Genomic DNA, 17,593 nt, shown 5'->3' with positions numbered 1-17,593 from the left:
TGAAAATGGGCGTGGCGCCGCCCACTTATGGACCAAGAACCATATCTCAGGAGCTACTAGACCGATTTCAATGAAATTCGGTATATAATATTTTCTTAACACCCTGATGACATGTACGAAATATGGGTGAAATCGGTTCGCAACCACGCCTTCTTCCAATATAAAGCTATTTTGAATTCCATCTGATGCCTTCTCTGTATAATACGAGTATAAACATTAGGAACCAATGATGATAGCGGAATAAAACTTTACAAAAATACGGTATTTGAAAAATATGTGAATGACGTATTATGAAATCTCGATTATCACTTTACCATGCGAGAGTATAAAATGTTTGGTGACACCCGAACTTAGCCCTTCCTTACTTGTTAATTGATCGAATCGGTATTAAGTGCATAAATTATGTGGATGTCAATTTTCGGATGGAATTTTTGGATTAAAACAAAACAGCAAAACTGAACCTTTATCATTCTCAATTTCGATGGTGGGAAGAATCATTTCACTTCATTCGAAGTACATGAACTTTCTTTTCTTTCTTTTTTAAAAAACAAACTTGTGAACAAAAATCGTGGATTCGCGAGAAAAAAAATTAATTTACGATTACGGAAAATTTTCGAATACGGGAGATTTTTCCTCTGTAAAGTTCACGATAAGAAAAACACAAATTTGTGAATTTTTAATGGCTGAACAAAAATCACAGATGAACATACATATGTATTTTCAGAGTTAATCTATAGTTTAGTATATCCAGTATTACGTTCAGTTCATTTTTCTAAAAATATCTTAAATAATGACCGATATACATATGTACATATGCGATATAAAGCTGACCGTAAATTTTAAAATCTTAAATTAGGTATATGGGGAAAAAAGATACCATTTACTTACTTTTTAGCAAATTTGGCATTACAACATGTACCTATGAGAAATAAGATTGAAAGTTCTGTTATATGGGTTGTAGACGATTTCGCCTACTTTTGCACTCTAACATACGAATATTAGGATAATGTTATGTAACGAATTTGGTTAAAATTGGTCTAGTAACTCCCGAGATCTGTGATTTCACCGAAGGACCAATTTTGACTACCAACCTCTCTTGTTCCAACCCGGGTGTAAAATTTAATGTCTCTGACGCATTTAGTTATCGATTTATCGAGAGAACGGGAAAACTTTAGAAACCATCCCAGGATTTGGAGGATAAAATGGGTATGAGCGGATAGAGGAGCTTCTCCAGATCGAGAATATACATACATACCATCGCGGGAAACTTATAGTTTTCCAGATCACTAAAGACAATCTTTGTGCAAAGTTTTATCCGGCATATTAAATGCTTCTTGATTTGTCTACTGGAAACTGAACAAATCAAGTGGAATTTAAAACTGTGCTATATAGGAAGTAGGCGTGGTTGTTGTCCGATTTCGAATTTGATTGTTGTAGCTTAAGTGATTTAGGAGATATGTACATTAAACTTGTTAGAGGGCGGGGACACGTCCACTTTAAAAAAAACAAAACAAAATTGGGAAAATTTTTGTAAACAATACCACGATTTCAGGATTAAAATGGGTATGGTTGGATAGAGAAGATTCTCCAGGTTCAAAATATTTTTGCGTTCAAAGTTGAAATAAAATGTGGTTCACGCGTATATACATAGGTCAATTTTATAAACACTAACCATTCACAAATTTGTTCTTTCACATAACCTTCGTAACGTCGACTCATCTATGATGTTATCGTCCATGCCTATGCACCATATAGAAGGACCGGACTAATGAGTGATTTATAGACTTTGATCTTTGTTCGTCGAGAGTGAACTTTTTATCTCAATTGTGGTTTCAAATTCAATAGATCGGCCGGAAATCCATCGGCCCCCGCCGCTTTGTTGTTTCTCAAATGTGTATTTGCTATGCGAACTTCTTCATGGTCGGGCAAAGGAACGTATGCATCACTGCCCTTCAGCAAGTTGGAAAAGTGTTCCCTACATAATTTTAGAACGTTTTGGGCAACAGTCACTAGGTCTCCTCTCGAGTGTCTACAAAGTATGCTCCGGTCTTGAAACCTTCAGTTAGTCGCCGCATCTTTTCGTAGAATTTTTGAGCATTACCCCTGTTGGCCAGCTTTTCAAGTTTTTCGTACTCACGTATTTTAAACTCTCTATTTTTGTCTGCAAATGCATCTCGCTTTCCTCTTCAACTCTCTGTATCTATCCCATCCCGCACGTGTTGTGGTCGATTGTAACGGTGCGGTTCGTCTGTTTTCATTCCTCATCGTACCAGCCGTTCTGATTTCGTTTGCAGGTGTACGAAAGGAGCTTGAAATGCCGCAAGAGTGCAAGTCGAGTTGAAAATCGACCATCTTTTGTGATTACAGCTTCTCGACGTCTAACCTTCCTTGTGTTTGTTGACGTGCGTTTTTTGCTGCAAAGAGGAGAGTGCGTATCTTAGCTGCAACAAGATAGTGGTCCGAGTCGATATTAGAACCTCTGAGCGTACGCTTGTCTAAAACACTGGAAATGTGTCTTCCGTCCATTACAACATGTTCGATATCGGTGGTGACTTCTCGATTCGGAGACATTTTTGTAGCTTGATGAATTTTTCTGTGCTAGTATCGAGTATTTGGAGATGTTACATCATGGAGCACGAATTTACCATTCGTTGTACCAAAGATACCTTCTTACCTCCACCCCAACCTAGCGTTAAAGTCGCCAAGCACGATTTCGACCTCGTGGCGGGGGCAGCTATCATAAATGCACTCCAAGCGCCCTTAGGAAGCGTCATTGTCCTCATCGTCCATCTCTTCCGTCGGGATTTGGGCGCAAATCAGCGATATGTTGAAGAACTTCACTTTGATGCGGATTATGGCTAAACGTTCATCCTCCGGGGTGAATGCCAGGACTCGGCGACGAAATCTCTCTCCCACCACGAAGCCCACACGGAATTTACGCTCCTTTATATGGCCGCTGTAGTATATGCTAAAAGGACCTATTCGCCTCAGTCCTTTTCCCGTCCATCGCACTTCTTGGACGGCGGTAATTAGAGCCCCTATTTTTACGAGGACATCAGCCAGCTGTGCTACGACACCTTCCCAATTAAGGGACCATTCCAGGTGCATACCCTTAAATCGTAATCCTTAATGCGTTTACCATGGTCGTCATCAAAAAGGAGGTATCTTATCCAAGACTGTTGTTTCCTTTTCATTGTATGCGTTTTTTACGTGGCGAGTCCCAAACCCATCGCATAATCTTGGGGAGGGATGGATCGCCTTCTCAGGTTAGCTCGCCTTCAAACGGATGTTCTATATATATGTATATAGTTGCCGCTGACTTATAGTTTTAAAGATATTTGGATTTAAAGTTGAAAAATTGACAACTTTTAGATTGATAATTTGTATATTGTGAGTAACTTTTTCACTTATATTATGCACTTTTCACGTACTAGCACTTCACTATAACGTTTCTGCATATTAATTTTTTTAATATGTGTTGTAAATAAAGCTTTATTTTAATTATTTTATTTTAGTTACAATTCTCTGCAATATACAAATTATCAATGTAAAAGTTGTCAATTTTTCAACTTTAAATGCAAATATCTTTAAAACTATACGTCAGCGGCAACTACATATATATATATATATATGTTCGTGATCTGGAGAACGTCACCTTTCCACTGATACCCATTTTATTCCCGAAATCCGGGGATGCTATGCTAAATCCCAGCCCTTGGCTGTTAACAAATACGGGTCCTTTCCGGTTACTTATACCTGCCTGTCGTGCGAACGGATATTTTCTTAATCTGGAGAACCTCTATCGGTACATACTAACTTTAACCCCGAAATCGGGGGATGCAATACTAAAATTTACCCCATGAAGGTGAAATAGCCACAAATAATATATTTGTAATTAGACTGTACACTTTGAAGAAACGCAAACTAATTTTGTTTACAATCATCCATTGAAAACTACTCCACAGGCGAATATGTAACTTACCTACATCGGAATCAGATTCACTCATTTTAATTGATCGAGTCTCTTCACAATTATAACAATATTGAATTCTGAACTTTACTTCAAATATCTAATGCATACTAATTTTACATCACTTTAATGCATTTACTGTTTTCTCCATTATTTTTTGTCAGTTTGTTTTTTTTTTTTTTGGGGTTCTTAAACTTCCTTTTGATGTGTTTTAAACAAACTCTGAAAACCAAGGCTACTTCTGGTAGTTACCTTATGACAATTGGTTGGTAATAGCAGAGAACGTATAATACGTTCTCTGGTAATAGCAAAAAATGTCAAAGACTACGTTCAGACTTGGAAACTTTTAAATGAAATACACATGCGTTCGATTGGTACATGCGAAGGTAAGATTTTTTGGTGTTTGGGTTTATGTGCACACAATTACTCATTGGGAAAGCAAAAAATTACAAAATTAAATTAAAAGTTAAAAAAATAATAAATGTTGGAATTATTTATTGCCTAAATAAACCCAAATACGTGAAACTGCTGTTATTTGTACCTAAATTATCATAAATACAATTCAATTTTTGCTTGGTTGAGGCACATGTTTACCCAATGAAGGGGAACGTGAAATTGATATACATACATACATATATGCCGTGAATGGCGAAAAGATTTCATACCATTCTAATACATAGGTGCTGCGTGTATGGCCACATTTACTCCCGCTCGGGGAAAACCTTATAAATTAATAATAAAATATTGCTTTGAATTTCGTGAACGTATTGTACAGAAAATTGCCTGAACTGCTCTGTGTGAACACAGTGCACACTAAGAGAAAAATTGGTAATAAAAGTAAAGTAACAAAATATTCCGTGTTTTTGGCAGAGAACGTCAATCAGTTTCTAAAATGGCTTGTGCTCTGCTGCTAATATTTCTTCTTTAAAGCTTTTGCTGTGAAACACACCAGAGAACGTGTATACAAGTTCTCTGCTCAATCCTCTTATTTTGTTGATTTTGACAATTCGCACGCAGATTCGTAATTGAACATTTCCAGAGAACGTATATTTTACGCAGAGAACGTTATAAACGTTCTCTTTTATACGTTCTCTGTTCTCTGTTTGAAGTTTGACAAACGCTCACATTCGTTGCAATTTCGTTCAGATAACGTCAAATAAATCACAAACGAAAACATAGAAAACCGAAAAAACAGAAAATTGAGTAAATATAATTAAAGAACGTCACTACATGGATATTTCTTTGATCATTATATTAAAAGAAAAATATTTGTTTCACATCCCAGAAAATTCAAAATCAGAAATAAATGAAAACGCATTTGTTTTATGTGAAATGTGAGCATGATTAACAAAGCATTTTCCAAGGTGTGTGATTAAAATAATTCTTGGAAGACCAACAAATTTCTGTTAAGCTGGTCCAAAAGGCGCTGTCGTAGCTGCAAATATAACAGAATCGATTTATTCGAATATTTCTTAAGTAATACCTTTTTAATACAAATGAAATGCAAGAAAAAGTTTCTTGTAAGTAAACAATAGAGTTACTATTACATTAAAAATATATTAAAAGCATTTTTCGTTCTCATTGAAAAAGAATATTTACATTACTTGTTGAAAGGGATTTCAACATTTATAAAGATTGCTGAGATTAATTGCAACAAACAGTTCATATGATTTGTCAATAGTGTTATATTTACTACTTACATTATCGGAGTCATAAGGAATTTATCAAATTTTATCGTGGCAAATATTTATTTGAGACACTGGATATAGGGCATAAGAATGGCTCCTCTATCTTGCCCAACTGACTCCATCGATTTCTGGAGAAATGAGATGCCAGAACGCGCCGAAGTCAGCTGCCTTATGCCAAATGGTATTCTTATTCTAACAGTAGTACCCATTAATTGTACTATCCGGGAAATCAAAACGGTAAGTTTAAAACTATGAAAATAATAAAAACATATTTTTAATTTTAAAGAGGAAAGTATAAAATGTTAACTTCTCCGGCCAAGACTCTCTCAAGTCGGAGAATTCCTCAAAATTATGTGCGGAAATGTTTTCTCATACTACAATCATGACACTATGATTTCTGTAAGACTTTAGACTTTAGTGACCCCAGTTGATTCAGTATCGGGGAAAAGGAATAAAGATCGGTTCGCCTATTTTAAGTCATGCGGACCGTTTTAAAGAAATAATAAAAGTAATCAATTTTGATAATGTAAAATTTTATTGCTCTCTCTTATTATTCTATTAACCAACAATTCTGTTGAAAGTTTGAACACTATTTCTGTGCATAATTTACCTGGTAACGCCGGGGAGTTTTTTTTTTAATTTTTTAATAGTTCTTATATTACAAAAGTGTTCTAAATAATATAAAATATTTCGAAAAAACGCCCTCGCGGTTTCTTGAGAAAAACTGTTATCTAATGAACGAGTTACAAGAGGCACTTCGCCTCCTAATAGATTTTATTGACAGTGTCTATGGCTGATTTTTACCGAAAATATTGGTTAATCTGTGAGATATATTATTGAAAGTTAGGAAAAATTTTTTTGTCATAAAAATGTTCCCTTGTGCCAAAAACGAATACTATATGTACTTTCCTGAGAGATCATCAGTTTTTGACAAAAATATGTTGTGCCAAAAATAGATAAAATCAGATCACTATAACCTCCAGTCTGCAAAACGTATATATTTATATGTTATAATTGGCATTTCAAACTTCCGATTGGTTTTATAACGCAAACATATATCGCTCAATATGTAACATTGATATATTATATACACTACAACAACGAATTAATCCATCTACCATATTCTACATATGAGCAATTCACAACCTGTCGTAAAGCATCGTAAAATTATAAAAAAAAAGTGTAACAATTTATAATTTTACGATGCTTTACGACAGGTTGTGAATTGAACAATATAATAATTTTCATTATTGGAGCACAATTTATGACGCATATCTCGGACAGTCTATATGTTATCTTCATAAAATTTCTTGGGTGCATGTTCTCGACACACACACGTTAGTGCAAGAGTGGTCGATTTTTGGTTTATGAGTTTAAATCACATATATGTAGGTATCTCATTTTAGTTAATTAGGTTGATTTTAATACCAATATATCACATATGAAGCGAATTAAAAAACAAACAAACATGATTGTAATCTCTTTATCCTTTAGTCGAATAATGAATGTTAAATTCTTGTGCAACAATTTTTAATGTAATGTTTTGGCAACATCTGAAAATATTTCAATCGCTTTGATCCTAATGAGAGTACAAAATGTTCTGTTAGACTGAAACTCAGTATTCCTTTCCTGTTAAACAATTATTCGTGAAGCATTTATAATTCTACGCATTTTGTAAAAAAAAAATTAAAAAATCATTTGCAGTGATGATTATAATTTTTAATTTTCTTATTTAATGTTTTAGGAAGTTATTAGAGAGGCAAAAAACTTCCCGCTATGTCATTTAATAAAAGATCCTTGTGACTATGAAGTCAGTGGTATTTCAAATTTTGCTAATGTAGACTGTTTTACTGACGAAACCAAACGTCTATCGGAAATACAACCATTTTTTTGTTTACTTCGTTTGGGAGAACGCACAGAACCCTCAACTATATCAAGTGATTATGAGCTATCCAAGCTGGTTAGTAATATGATTGGAAAATCATTTGAAGAATATAGCGCGCAACGGACACCGGAAGTAGATGACTTTCGGCGCAAACTGACGCATCTCTGTGATAAAATGGAACAAGTGCGGTCTCGCTTCACTTGGTCAGAGAAGTTGCTCTATGAACATCCCATGCGTGTTGCAAATACCCCCGCTATGCCCGAACTAATACGTAAACGACTGGGTGGTACAAGTTTTCTTATTGTTGTTAAATTAGAGAATGACGAAGGCTCCTATACAATTCCTGTTAGTGAACACGATACTTCAAGTACAGTGATTGAATCTGCACTAATGAAGATGCAGCGCTCTCAAATAAGAGTAGGAGATCGACCATCAGACTATATACTAAAAGTACGTGGTCGCGACGAATTTATTTTCGGTGAATACCCGATTATTCAGTTCATATATATACAGGTAAATTCTATCTATATATAGGAAATGTGAAATATATGTTTATGTTTTTGCATTCAAATATATTATACAGGAAAGTCTTTCCGGTTCCGATGTTCCCAATGTTGTTTTAAAACCTATACACACACTACAATCGTATATAAACTACAGGAATGATTTAAACTTTTCTCACAAGCGAACACGAAGGCCGGAATATAATCCTCCATCTTTGCTAAACGATCCGTGCCAAGACCGAAAGGCCATTTCATCGTGGGACATATTAAGTCCTTTCAAATTACGAATTCATCAAATCGAGAATGTAAATTGTGATCTCTCTCGCGCTATCAAAGTGGGTGTACATATTGGTCTTTTCCATGGAGAGCGTCGTCTTTGTGCAACACAGTCCATTGAAATAGCAATTAGTAACAATCGTTCATTTACATTCGAGAAAGACATTTCTTTCGATATACAAGTACAAAATTTGCCTCGAATGGCGCGTTTATGCATGGTTGTCTACGAAGTAACGAAAGCATCGAGATCCAAAAAATCTTCAAACTCAAATCGCGATAATATTTACAAAGAAGCCAATACATATGTAAATAACAACCCCTTGGCTTGGGTTAATACGACCATATTTGACTACAAACATCAAATGCTATCTGGCTGTATATCCCTCTACACATGGACTTACGCAGATGATATTCAGTCGGAGGAAATTTTCCACCCCCTAGGTACGATTGAACCAAATCCTCGTAAAGATGGATGTGCTATAGTTAAATTAGCATTTCAGTGGTAAGTCCTATTTCGTCTTATTGTACGAGTATTTGTTTTAAATTTGAAATTACAGTTCCAGTTATGAAAATATACAGTTTCCATCGATGTTAGCGGTACTCAAGTATGCAGAAGAGTTACATCATGGGGAAGTACTTAGTAGCGATAAATTACATGAAAACTCCAAACCGATCAGCGCTATGCTCTCACAGTATCTTCGCATAGATAAAGTATATGAAATGCATGATCAAGATCGCAATGCACTATGGTCGAGAAGGTAAAATTGAAATTTTAACTTAAACTTAAAAAAAATAGTATATACATTTTTTCTAGATATGAAATTTTGGCCGAAGCTCCTGAGGAGTTATCTACTTTGTTGCACTGTGTTAATTGGAACGAACGTGACGAAGTAGCAGAGACGTGGAATTTATTGCAACAATGGCCTGCAATATCTGTAGAGAGATCACTGGAATTACTTGACTATGCGTATCCGGATCCAGCGGTTCGAAGTTTCGCCATACGCTGCCTCCGTTTTTTGAGGTTGGTATAATCTAAAAACAATTTTGGTTTAAACATAAAGTGTCTTTTTTTTATTCAATAGAGATGAGGAACTATTGCTATATCTCTTACAACTGGTGCAAGCCATGAAACATGAGTCTTATCTAGACTGCGATTTAGTAACGTTTCTGCTCGAGCGGGCGTTGCGCAATCAACGAATTGGTCACTATTTCTTTTGGCATTTGCGATCTGAAATGCAAACTCTTTCCATGCAGACTCGCTTTGGTCTATTACTTGAAGGGTACCTCAAAGGTTGCAAACCACACGTGCCTCACCTTTGCAAACAACTAAAAGTTTTAGACGCCCTCAAAGCTGGTTCTCTGATTGCAAAAAAAGGAAGCAAAGAAAAAGGTCGAAAGGAGATGCAAGACTTTCTTTCCAGTCCAAGCAATAGTAGTATATTCCAGAGCATACAAAACCCATTGAATCCCAGTTTTCGATGCAAAGGTATACAGCCAGAAAAATGCAAAGTAATGGACTCGAAAATGAGACCACTCTGGATTGTGCTAAAAAACGCGGATCAAAGTTGTAATGATATTTATATAATATTTAAAAATGGCGACGATTTACGGCAGGATATGTTAACATTGCAAATGTTGCGTGTCATGGACCAATTGTGGAAAAATGAAGGGTAAGTCCCCTTTTATATGAAATTCGTTATCGATATCCAATCATAAAAACATATTTAGTCTAACAAGTATTACTAAATATAATATTTTGTTTTTTTTTTTTTTATTTAAGGAGTTACATTACTTTTGTTTTATATCCTGAAATATACTTATGAAAAAATAAAATGTTGTTTAGTATAGTTTTTGCTCTATATGATCAAACGAAACAGATGGAGATTTGAATATTAAAAGCTATACTTTTTTGAATAAATATGTGAACGAAAAATGTTTATGACAAATTAAATAAACGCAAACTTCAAGTCAATTAGTAAAGAACAGTGTTCGGCAATGGCTCCAATCATGGCACCTTAAATATCCTATGACATACATATATTTAACTAATATTGCAAACATTTTCAATATAATCTTTATATTTATGTTATTTTGATATAGTATGGATTTTCGCATGAATATTTACAACTGCATTAGTATGGAACGTCGTTTAGGAATGATTGAAGTGGTGCTAAATGCTGAAACAATCGCCAATATTCAAAAAGAGAAGGGTATGTTCTCAGCAACATCACCATTTAAGAAAGGCTCCCTATTTAGTTGGTTGAAGGAATATAATCGTACTGAAGAAGAAATGAATAAAGCAATAAACGAATTTACATTGAGTTGCGCTGGATATTGTGTAGCCACATATGTTCTAGGTGTAGCCGATCGACATTCAGATAACATAATGGTTAAACGTAACGGGCAGGTAAATATCATAATACATAACAATTTAGAAATTTCGCATCTAAAAATTCTTTACCATATAGCTTTTTCATATTGACTTCGGTCACATACTAGGCCACTTTAAAGAGAAATTTGGTGTGCGTCGTGAGAGAGTTCCTTTTGTATTAACGCATGATTTTGTATATGTCATAAGTAAAGGACGTAACGACCGAGATTCGGAAGAATTTCTTTATTTTCAAAATATGTGCGAAAAGGTATGAAAACAATTATGCAAAACTATTAACAAATTATTTTATATACAAGTACATATATTTTTGAATTGTCTTGCTTTCTTTATCGCAGGCATTTTTGGTGTTACGAAAACATGGCTGTCTTATATTATCTCTATTTTCAATGATGATTTCAACCGGACTACCAGAACTATCCTCTGAAAAAGATCTTAATTACTTAAAGGAAACTCTAGTATGCCCTATTCCTATTTCCTTCGCCTTAGCTTTAAAATTTTTTTCATTTTAGGTTCTTGACTATACCGAGGAGAAAGCCCGCGAACACTTCCGTTCAAAGTTTAGCGAAGCTTTAGTCAACTCTTGGAAAACTTCTTTAAATTGGGCTTCGCATAATTTTTCAAAAAATAATAAGCAGTAGACAAATGCATTTAAAGTATTAACGCATAAATCAGCATTTTGAATTTGAGTTAAAACAAATTCTAATGGTAGTAATAGCTCTGTAATTGTAAGTTGGCATTAAATACAATGAATGATAATATACATTAATACGTATATTTTGTTCAGCGCTGTAATATGCTGCCACTCACAACATTGATTACGTTAAGCCTTCATGAGTAATGTTTCAAACACTTGGAAACTCATTAATACTTTTAAATTTTTCCAAATACATAAATTAATTAGTACCAAAAAGATTAGCATTTATCATTATGAAACCATTGCAGCTTTAATTCTAATAGCCATACTATTTAAAAAGTTTTTGCATTGTGCTGGCGCCATGCAATTCCTTATCTTTTGCATATTAATGTTTGCATTGGAGCCTGTCTCCACAAATATGGATTTATATATATATAACACACACAGTTAAGTGTTATAATCCTTTTGTGTTAAAACCAGATCTTGAATCTATGCTACAGATCCTTGCCCTGTTGAATGACTATGACTTCGGAAAATCTATTCAAACAGAGTTAATAGGTCTATTATAAAATATGAGATATTACATAGGTTTAAGTTAACCCAAGCATACAAATAAGTAACTGGTTTAGCTCTAGATTTTGCGCAGCACTTCAATCGTAATAATTATGAGCCACATAAGTATATGTGCACGTATGTTTTTGTTGTTGTTTGCAAGGGCACCCTATTAGCAAATGCCATAAAAATTTATAATATGGTTTTCAAAAAGTTACAATTAAAAAAAGGTACAGTTCAGAAGGACTACTAACTTTTTTTTAATATACAAACAACATGTTTTGTCTTGATAAACATCAAACATAATGTGATGACGCAATACTCACAAATACAGTTCATCGAATTCGATTGAGAATTGTATTATAATATATTATTTAAATAATGAGATTGCACTACATTTTATTTAGAGTAGCTAATGCGAAAGTTTCTTTTGAAATAAAAATTATGAAAAAGAATGTGTCACTAATTGACAATTTTTTTCAAATTTTTGCACGCAAAAACTGAGTTATATTAGGTCATTAACTGAGTTTAATTACGACATGAAAACGTTTAATTTTAACATTACTTTAGGCAAAGAACCTCAATTATCACATGAGCAACTTCTGGCAGCAAGGTAGCGCTTTTTCCTCCTGATCCGTTCTACAATGAGCCTAAGTGTGATGGAAGACATAGTTGCAGTAACTGCAGTCCGAAAAACCATGTTAAAAAACTTCTGAGTTGTACAGACTTTAACGTTATACGTATTTACCTAGTTTATCGGACCCGGATTTTTATCCGGCCATAAAAGCAGCAGAATTCTGCCGCTACAACAACAACAACAATGATATTGTCATTGCTAGTGGTAGTCTGACAAAACTGATGTCCATTGATGCGTCGGACCCTCTGCCCGTAGTTAAATTTATTAAAACTTTAGATATTTAATTTATGGAAGAAGAAATACGCGCACTAATTTATGTAGATGTCAGTTTATACTACACCTATTGTTGGATTAGGATGAAAGACGTATTGGCCGACAAAGCACAAAAGAGATTCAAGATGTTATTAGGAGAAAAAAAAGTTTCCATCAATTCCAGACAAATTTAATACTTTATAGCAGATATACTACTTCTAGACTGGTTGGGAGTTAACCATTTTATCAAAGTATCGACAACGAATTATCTGAGCGGTCGGTAATCATCAGTATGATTTCAGGTTGAAACCCCATAATGCTAGTGTCCTCTCCCCGCTTCTTTTTAAATTCTATATCTCGAAAAAAGCTCATAAGCTGATAATAAGGCGACATATGTATGTATGTGCATATGTTCACAAGTAAGTTTTCTGCTAGGCATGACTTCGTGATTATCTTGTGTGTTTATATATTGGGTAGTCGAAAAAGTCTTTTCGTATTTCTGTTCAAACTTCAACTTATTTTTTTATATTTATAATAACAAATAAATAAACAAATATGTCCCATTTTAGTCGATCACTTTTTGCCATTTTTCCGCAAAAGACTTATTCCATCAGTGTAAATCGAAATTTCTAGAACGGAAGCAAGCGAACCATTGTTGTGCTACACGAACTGATACGAGTATAGCATCGTCTCCGTAAGCTTTACAAATTTCATTGGTGGCTTTTTTTATACAAAAATTTCAAAATATAGTGAATTTCTTTATTATTTTTACTAATTTTTGAACATCTAAATGAAGCTTAAAATCTCATCTTTCCAGCACTATAGGGTATGACATATTGTGATTGGTAGCACTGGAGATATACGACTGCAACGGCATCTATTGACAAAATACGAAAAGACTTTTTCGATTACCCAAGATATATTTCACTGGTACCCGCTAAACGGAATCAGTTTGGAAGATACAACAACAATAATAACATTAAACTTTTTTTTGATTTTGTCGTAGCGGCAGAATTCTGTCGAGTTTACAGTCCTTGGCCGGATAAAACATCCGGGTTCGTTCCGGTTACATGGACATGACTATCGTGGGAACGAACTTTGATCGGTCAGTCTGTACGGCAGCTATATGCTATGCTGACGCGGTTTGGATGATTTCTTTGGAGATTGCATCATTGCCTTCGGTAATAACACTTTATTCCGATCGTTCAGTTTATATGGCAGCTATATGCCATATTGATCCGATATCGATGTCGGCCATTCCAACAAAGGAGGAGGTGAGAAAAGTACTTGTGTAAAATTTCAGATCAATACCTCAAAAAATGAGGGATAAGTTAGAGACAAACGGATATGGCTAAATCGACTAGGCTCATCATTATCATTTACATTATTTATTTTATAGTTTCATTGACGTTTCCTTTTCTGTGTTAGAAACTCATTATACCCTGTTCACAGTAAAATACATACTAAAAGTTCTTACCGTTCCAATTTGTGAAAAAAAAACGAAACGGTAGGAGTGGAGACATCATTGGCTTAAATACCGTTAGATTCGCCATTTTGATACACTATCGCAAAATCTTTCTGGTCCAGCTATCTCGTTGTTGTTGCACTGAGTGAGAGAAACTTCAATTGCAGTATTTTGGTTTTACTCATAAAAAGCAACAGTTCCCATATTTTATTAGGATTTACGCCTAGTCAGTTGTTCCCGGCTCTTTGCATATTCACACTGATTGCGGAAGTAAACCTCCTTGATACCATCAGCGTTATGTCGTTTAAGTAATAAAATCTTAAATCTATTTAAAAACTAGACAGACTCAAGCAAGTGATTGAGCTGTTTTGGTGATACATCGCTTTTTAATACGCAGGCATATCTCTTATTTTAAGTCGTGTTTGATCGCAGGAATGTACCAAAGCATTAGCCAAAGGGTTTGGGTGATCTCGGAGTTTAGATACATATATATTTTATTCTGCTGTCTTCTACTTCTTTTTTTACCATAGGAATACAAGGTCTTTATGGATATTTTCGTTACGCATGTACCATGGTGAACACGTGATTGTTCTAAGCATTTTTGATTGGAACCTTTGTATTAGATCAATATTAGTTGCACAGGTCGTACCCCACAGTTGAATGCCATACATCCAAATCGGCTTTATGACCGCATTATATAAAAGCACTTTGTTGTCTAGGCTAAGTTTGGAGTTTTTATTTAAAAGCCAATTTAAATTTGCAGCTCTAATCTTCATACATATTATTTTACTAGAGATATGTTTTGTCCACGTGAGCCTTCTATCTAGGTGAATACCAAGATATGTTACTTCGTTCGCTTGGGGTACTAAAATATTGTTTATTTTTACTGCCGGTCATATCTTTGGTCTTAGCGAAAATGTAATATGCTTACACTTCTGTTCATTCACGTTTATACGCCAGTTCGCTAGCCACTCTTCGACAGAACTTAAATGCTTCGCTAATATTCGTGATGCTAAAATGTGGCATTTGTTACGGCTCATTATAGCTGTGTCATCCGCAAAAGTTGAAGTTAATACATTATTAGCTGTTGGAAGATCTGCTGTATATATTATACACATGTTGTCCTAAGCAATAATGTTTGCAGTAAATTTCCTACAAAACTATGAGTTTTGCAATTTAAAATGATTTTTTTTCATCGAGTTATATAATTCATAAGAGAGAGAAACATTTGGCTTAAAATAATCAAACTTCCACCGTTAATATCTTTTTAACGGTTAGGTTTACGAAAAAAATTAAGAGACCATTTTGTAAAGCATTAAATTTCGCAAATGTATTAAGGCGAGATTGGATTACAATTATATTTTGAATATTACTAACTTATGAACACTCAGGACCGACCTAGCAAGTTTGCACAATGGACTCCTTTTCAAGCACTTTCTCCTGGGATGATTTTAAAGAAACTGTAGTTGGAGTTAAGCCACCACCCACAGCAGACGAAGAGATCCGAGTTGCTCCGATAATCTAGATTGACCCTTGCACATCTTCGTTGCTGCAACAACTTATCCAGAATCGATCCCGACATACCATGTTTTTATTCTTCGTGCAATTAGTCACCACATTAGTCTAACCATATTTTTGGATGACCAATGAATCCCACTCATCTAACACTCTCTCCCTATTATTCGACCATGCTAAAACAGCAATTTCCAGGGCTTACCGTTGGGTTACTACTAAGACAACCGCTACAGCTGCAACAGCAATATTGACATGTCATAGAGGTTTAAGCTTTTATTTACCTTACATCGTTATCATTTTGTACTCTTACTGCGGAAGTTTTAGACACTTTATAATTATACCTAAAAAAAACAAGTTGAAAATATAATTTTTTTTTTAATTGGCGTAGACACCGCTTACGCGATTATAGCCGAGATAACAACAGCGCGCCAGTCGTTTCTTTACACTACGTGGCGCCAATTGGATATTCCAAGCGTAGCCAGGTCCATCTCCACCTGGTCCTTCCAACGGAGTGGAGGTCTTCCTCTTCCTCTGCTTCCCCCGACGGGTACAGCGTCGTATACTTTCAGAGCTGAAGTGTTTTCGTCCATTCGGACAACATGACCTAGCCAGTGTAGCCGCACAAGAAAGTTTGAAATTTTAACCGAACAAACCTTGAGATTAACTTTCATTCTAAATACATCTGATCCGATCGGACTAACACAACAGCGCTGCTCATAACCCCCATGCGTAAGAAAGGATTGCGCGGTCACACACATACACAAAAGTTTCGGGTAGTATTTTCAATTTGGTCTTAAACGTTTTAAAAAGAAGTTCAGATAACGCCCATGGTAATTGACGTCTAATTTAGGGTTGACGGCAGTAAACTTAGCACGAATAGTAATTACAAACTGTCAATTCTCAAATAAAATAGTCGAAAAGGGACTATAATAATTCATAATACAGTATATATTATATAATTGTTAATGAAAGTAAAGCCTCTTGGTCTAGACCCATATACCTAATTTATAGAGTTCATTAAGTATCCCCTATGGGGGATATATCAAATACAATGATTCACGTCCTTCAGGTGGATTCTAATCGATTACTAACTTTATTGAATGACAAAAGTCATACGCAACACTTTTTATGAAGTTTTGTAGTCAACCGAAGCACAATTCCTCACTTTTGATACTTATGGAGTGCAAGAAAATTGTAATATATAGATAAGTGTATTCGGCTATTCTCTTCGAAGACTACTTGGTGTTGAATAATATCATAAACCTTAATTAGAATTCAGATCGATATCTCAAAAACTAAGAGACTAAATCAGCGCGTGTCACGTTGGTCATTTATACTATGTGTTTATATACTTTATGGGGTCTTCGACGTTTCCCAGTGACTTTATAAAAATACAATATTCAATTTAAAAACAAAAATAAAAAACCATTTTACCAACTTTTTGTCGAAATTTCGCGTTTTATTTGTTACACTACTAAGTTTTTGTCCGAAATACGTCCTAAATTTTAAATATAGGTATATAATTATAATTCACTGAAATGATTTTTTTGTGATTTGTTTTATATACCGTTAGAGCTTTTATATTGTAATTTATTTTTATAAAAGTCTGCACAGTTCCTCTTAAATGTTTGCGCACCACTAAAAATTTGACCGCAGCTGTACATGCCCATGAAGTACAATACAAATTTCAGCTGTATTCATTATTATTAGCTAAGGCTATCCCAAAATTAGAATTTAAGAAGCGTCGATTGGAAGAAGCGCTGGTATAAGTACATCGAATGGGACTATCATAAAGGCGACAATATTAATGTAGACAAAAAATTT

At 34.7% G+C, this 17,593-nt stretch overlaps 2 protein-coding genes and 1 long non-coding RNA gene across 5 annotated transcripts in view; 1 reads left to right on the top strand and 2 right to left on the bottom strand.

Moving 5' to 3' along the window:
• LOC126752766 (leucine-rich repeat serine/threonine-protein kinase 1) overlaps positions 1–4,219 on the bottom strand; it is a 49,667-nt gene extending 45,448 nt beyond the window's left edge. For both annotated transcript variants that reach the window (XM_050463746.1, XM_050463754.1), the window contains exon 1: positions 3,983–4,219. The gene's annotated coding sequence lies outside the window, so the exon portion shown is untranslated. The remainder of the gene's footprint in view (positions 1–3,982) is intronic.
• An 864-nt stretch (positions 4,220–5,083) lies between these two features.
• On the top strand, positions 5,084–11,624 carry LOC126752816 (phosphatidylinositol 4,5-bisphosphate 3-kinase catalytic subunit delta isoform). 2 transcript variants are annotated; one of them, XR_007666042.1, is made up of 11 exons: positions 5,084–5,895; positions 7,403–8,056; positions 8,127–8,824; positions 8,880–9,080; positions 9,137–9,343; positions 9,405–9,992; positions 10,423–10,729; positions 10,791–10,961; positions 11,050–11,169; positions 11,224–11,439; positions 11,499–11,624. XR_007666042.1 is itself a non-coding variant. In XM_050463807.1 (11 exons), the coding sequence occupies exons 2-11, from the start codon at positions 5,749–5,751 to the stop codon at positions 11,350–11,352; spliced, it is 3,222 nt and encodes a 1,073-aa protein (XP_050319764.1). In that variant the 5' UTR covers positions 5,084–5,490; positions 5,561–5,748; the 3' UTR covers positions 11,353–11,624. The 2 variants fall into 2 exon arrangements, 1 of the variants encoding a protein (XP_050319764.1); XM_050463807.1 differs by having other exon boundaries at positions 5,084–5,490; positions 5,561–5,895; positions 11,224–11,624.
• A 3,578-nt stretch (positions 11,625–15,202) lies between these two features.
• LOC126753031 (uncharacterized) lies at positions 15,203–16,291 on the bottom strand. Its single transcript, XR_007666076.1, has 2 exons — positions 16,169–16,291; positions 15,203–16,110 (listed from the first exon to the last, which is right to left on the bottom strand). It is a non-coding gene; the product is annotated as an uncharacterized LOC126753031 (long non-coding RNA).
• Between the last annotated feature and the right edge of the window lie 1,302 nt (positions 16,292–17,593).

This window comes from Bactrocera neohumeralis, chromosome 2 (assembly GCF_024586455.1).
Source record: "Bactrocera neohumeralis isolate Rockhampton chromosome 2, APGP_CSIRO_Bneo_wtdbg2-racon-allhic-juicebox.fasta_v2, whole genome shotgun sequence".
Lineage (NCBI taxonomy): Eukaryota > Metazoa > Arthropoda > Insecta > Diptera > Tephritidae > Bactrocera > Bactrocera neohumeralis.
The sequence above is the reverse complement of the archived record's forward strand: the minus strand, read 5'-3'. Positions and strand labels throughout refer to the sequence as shown.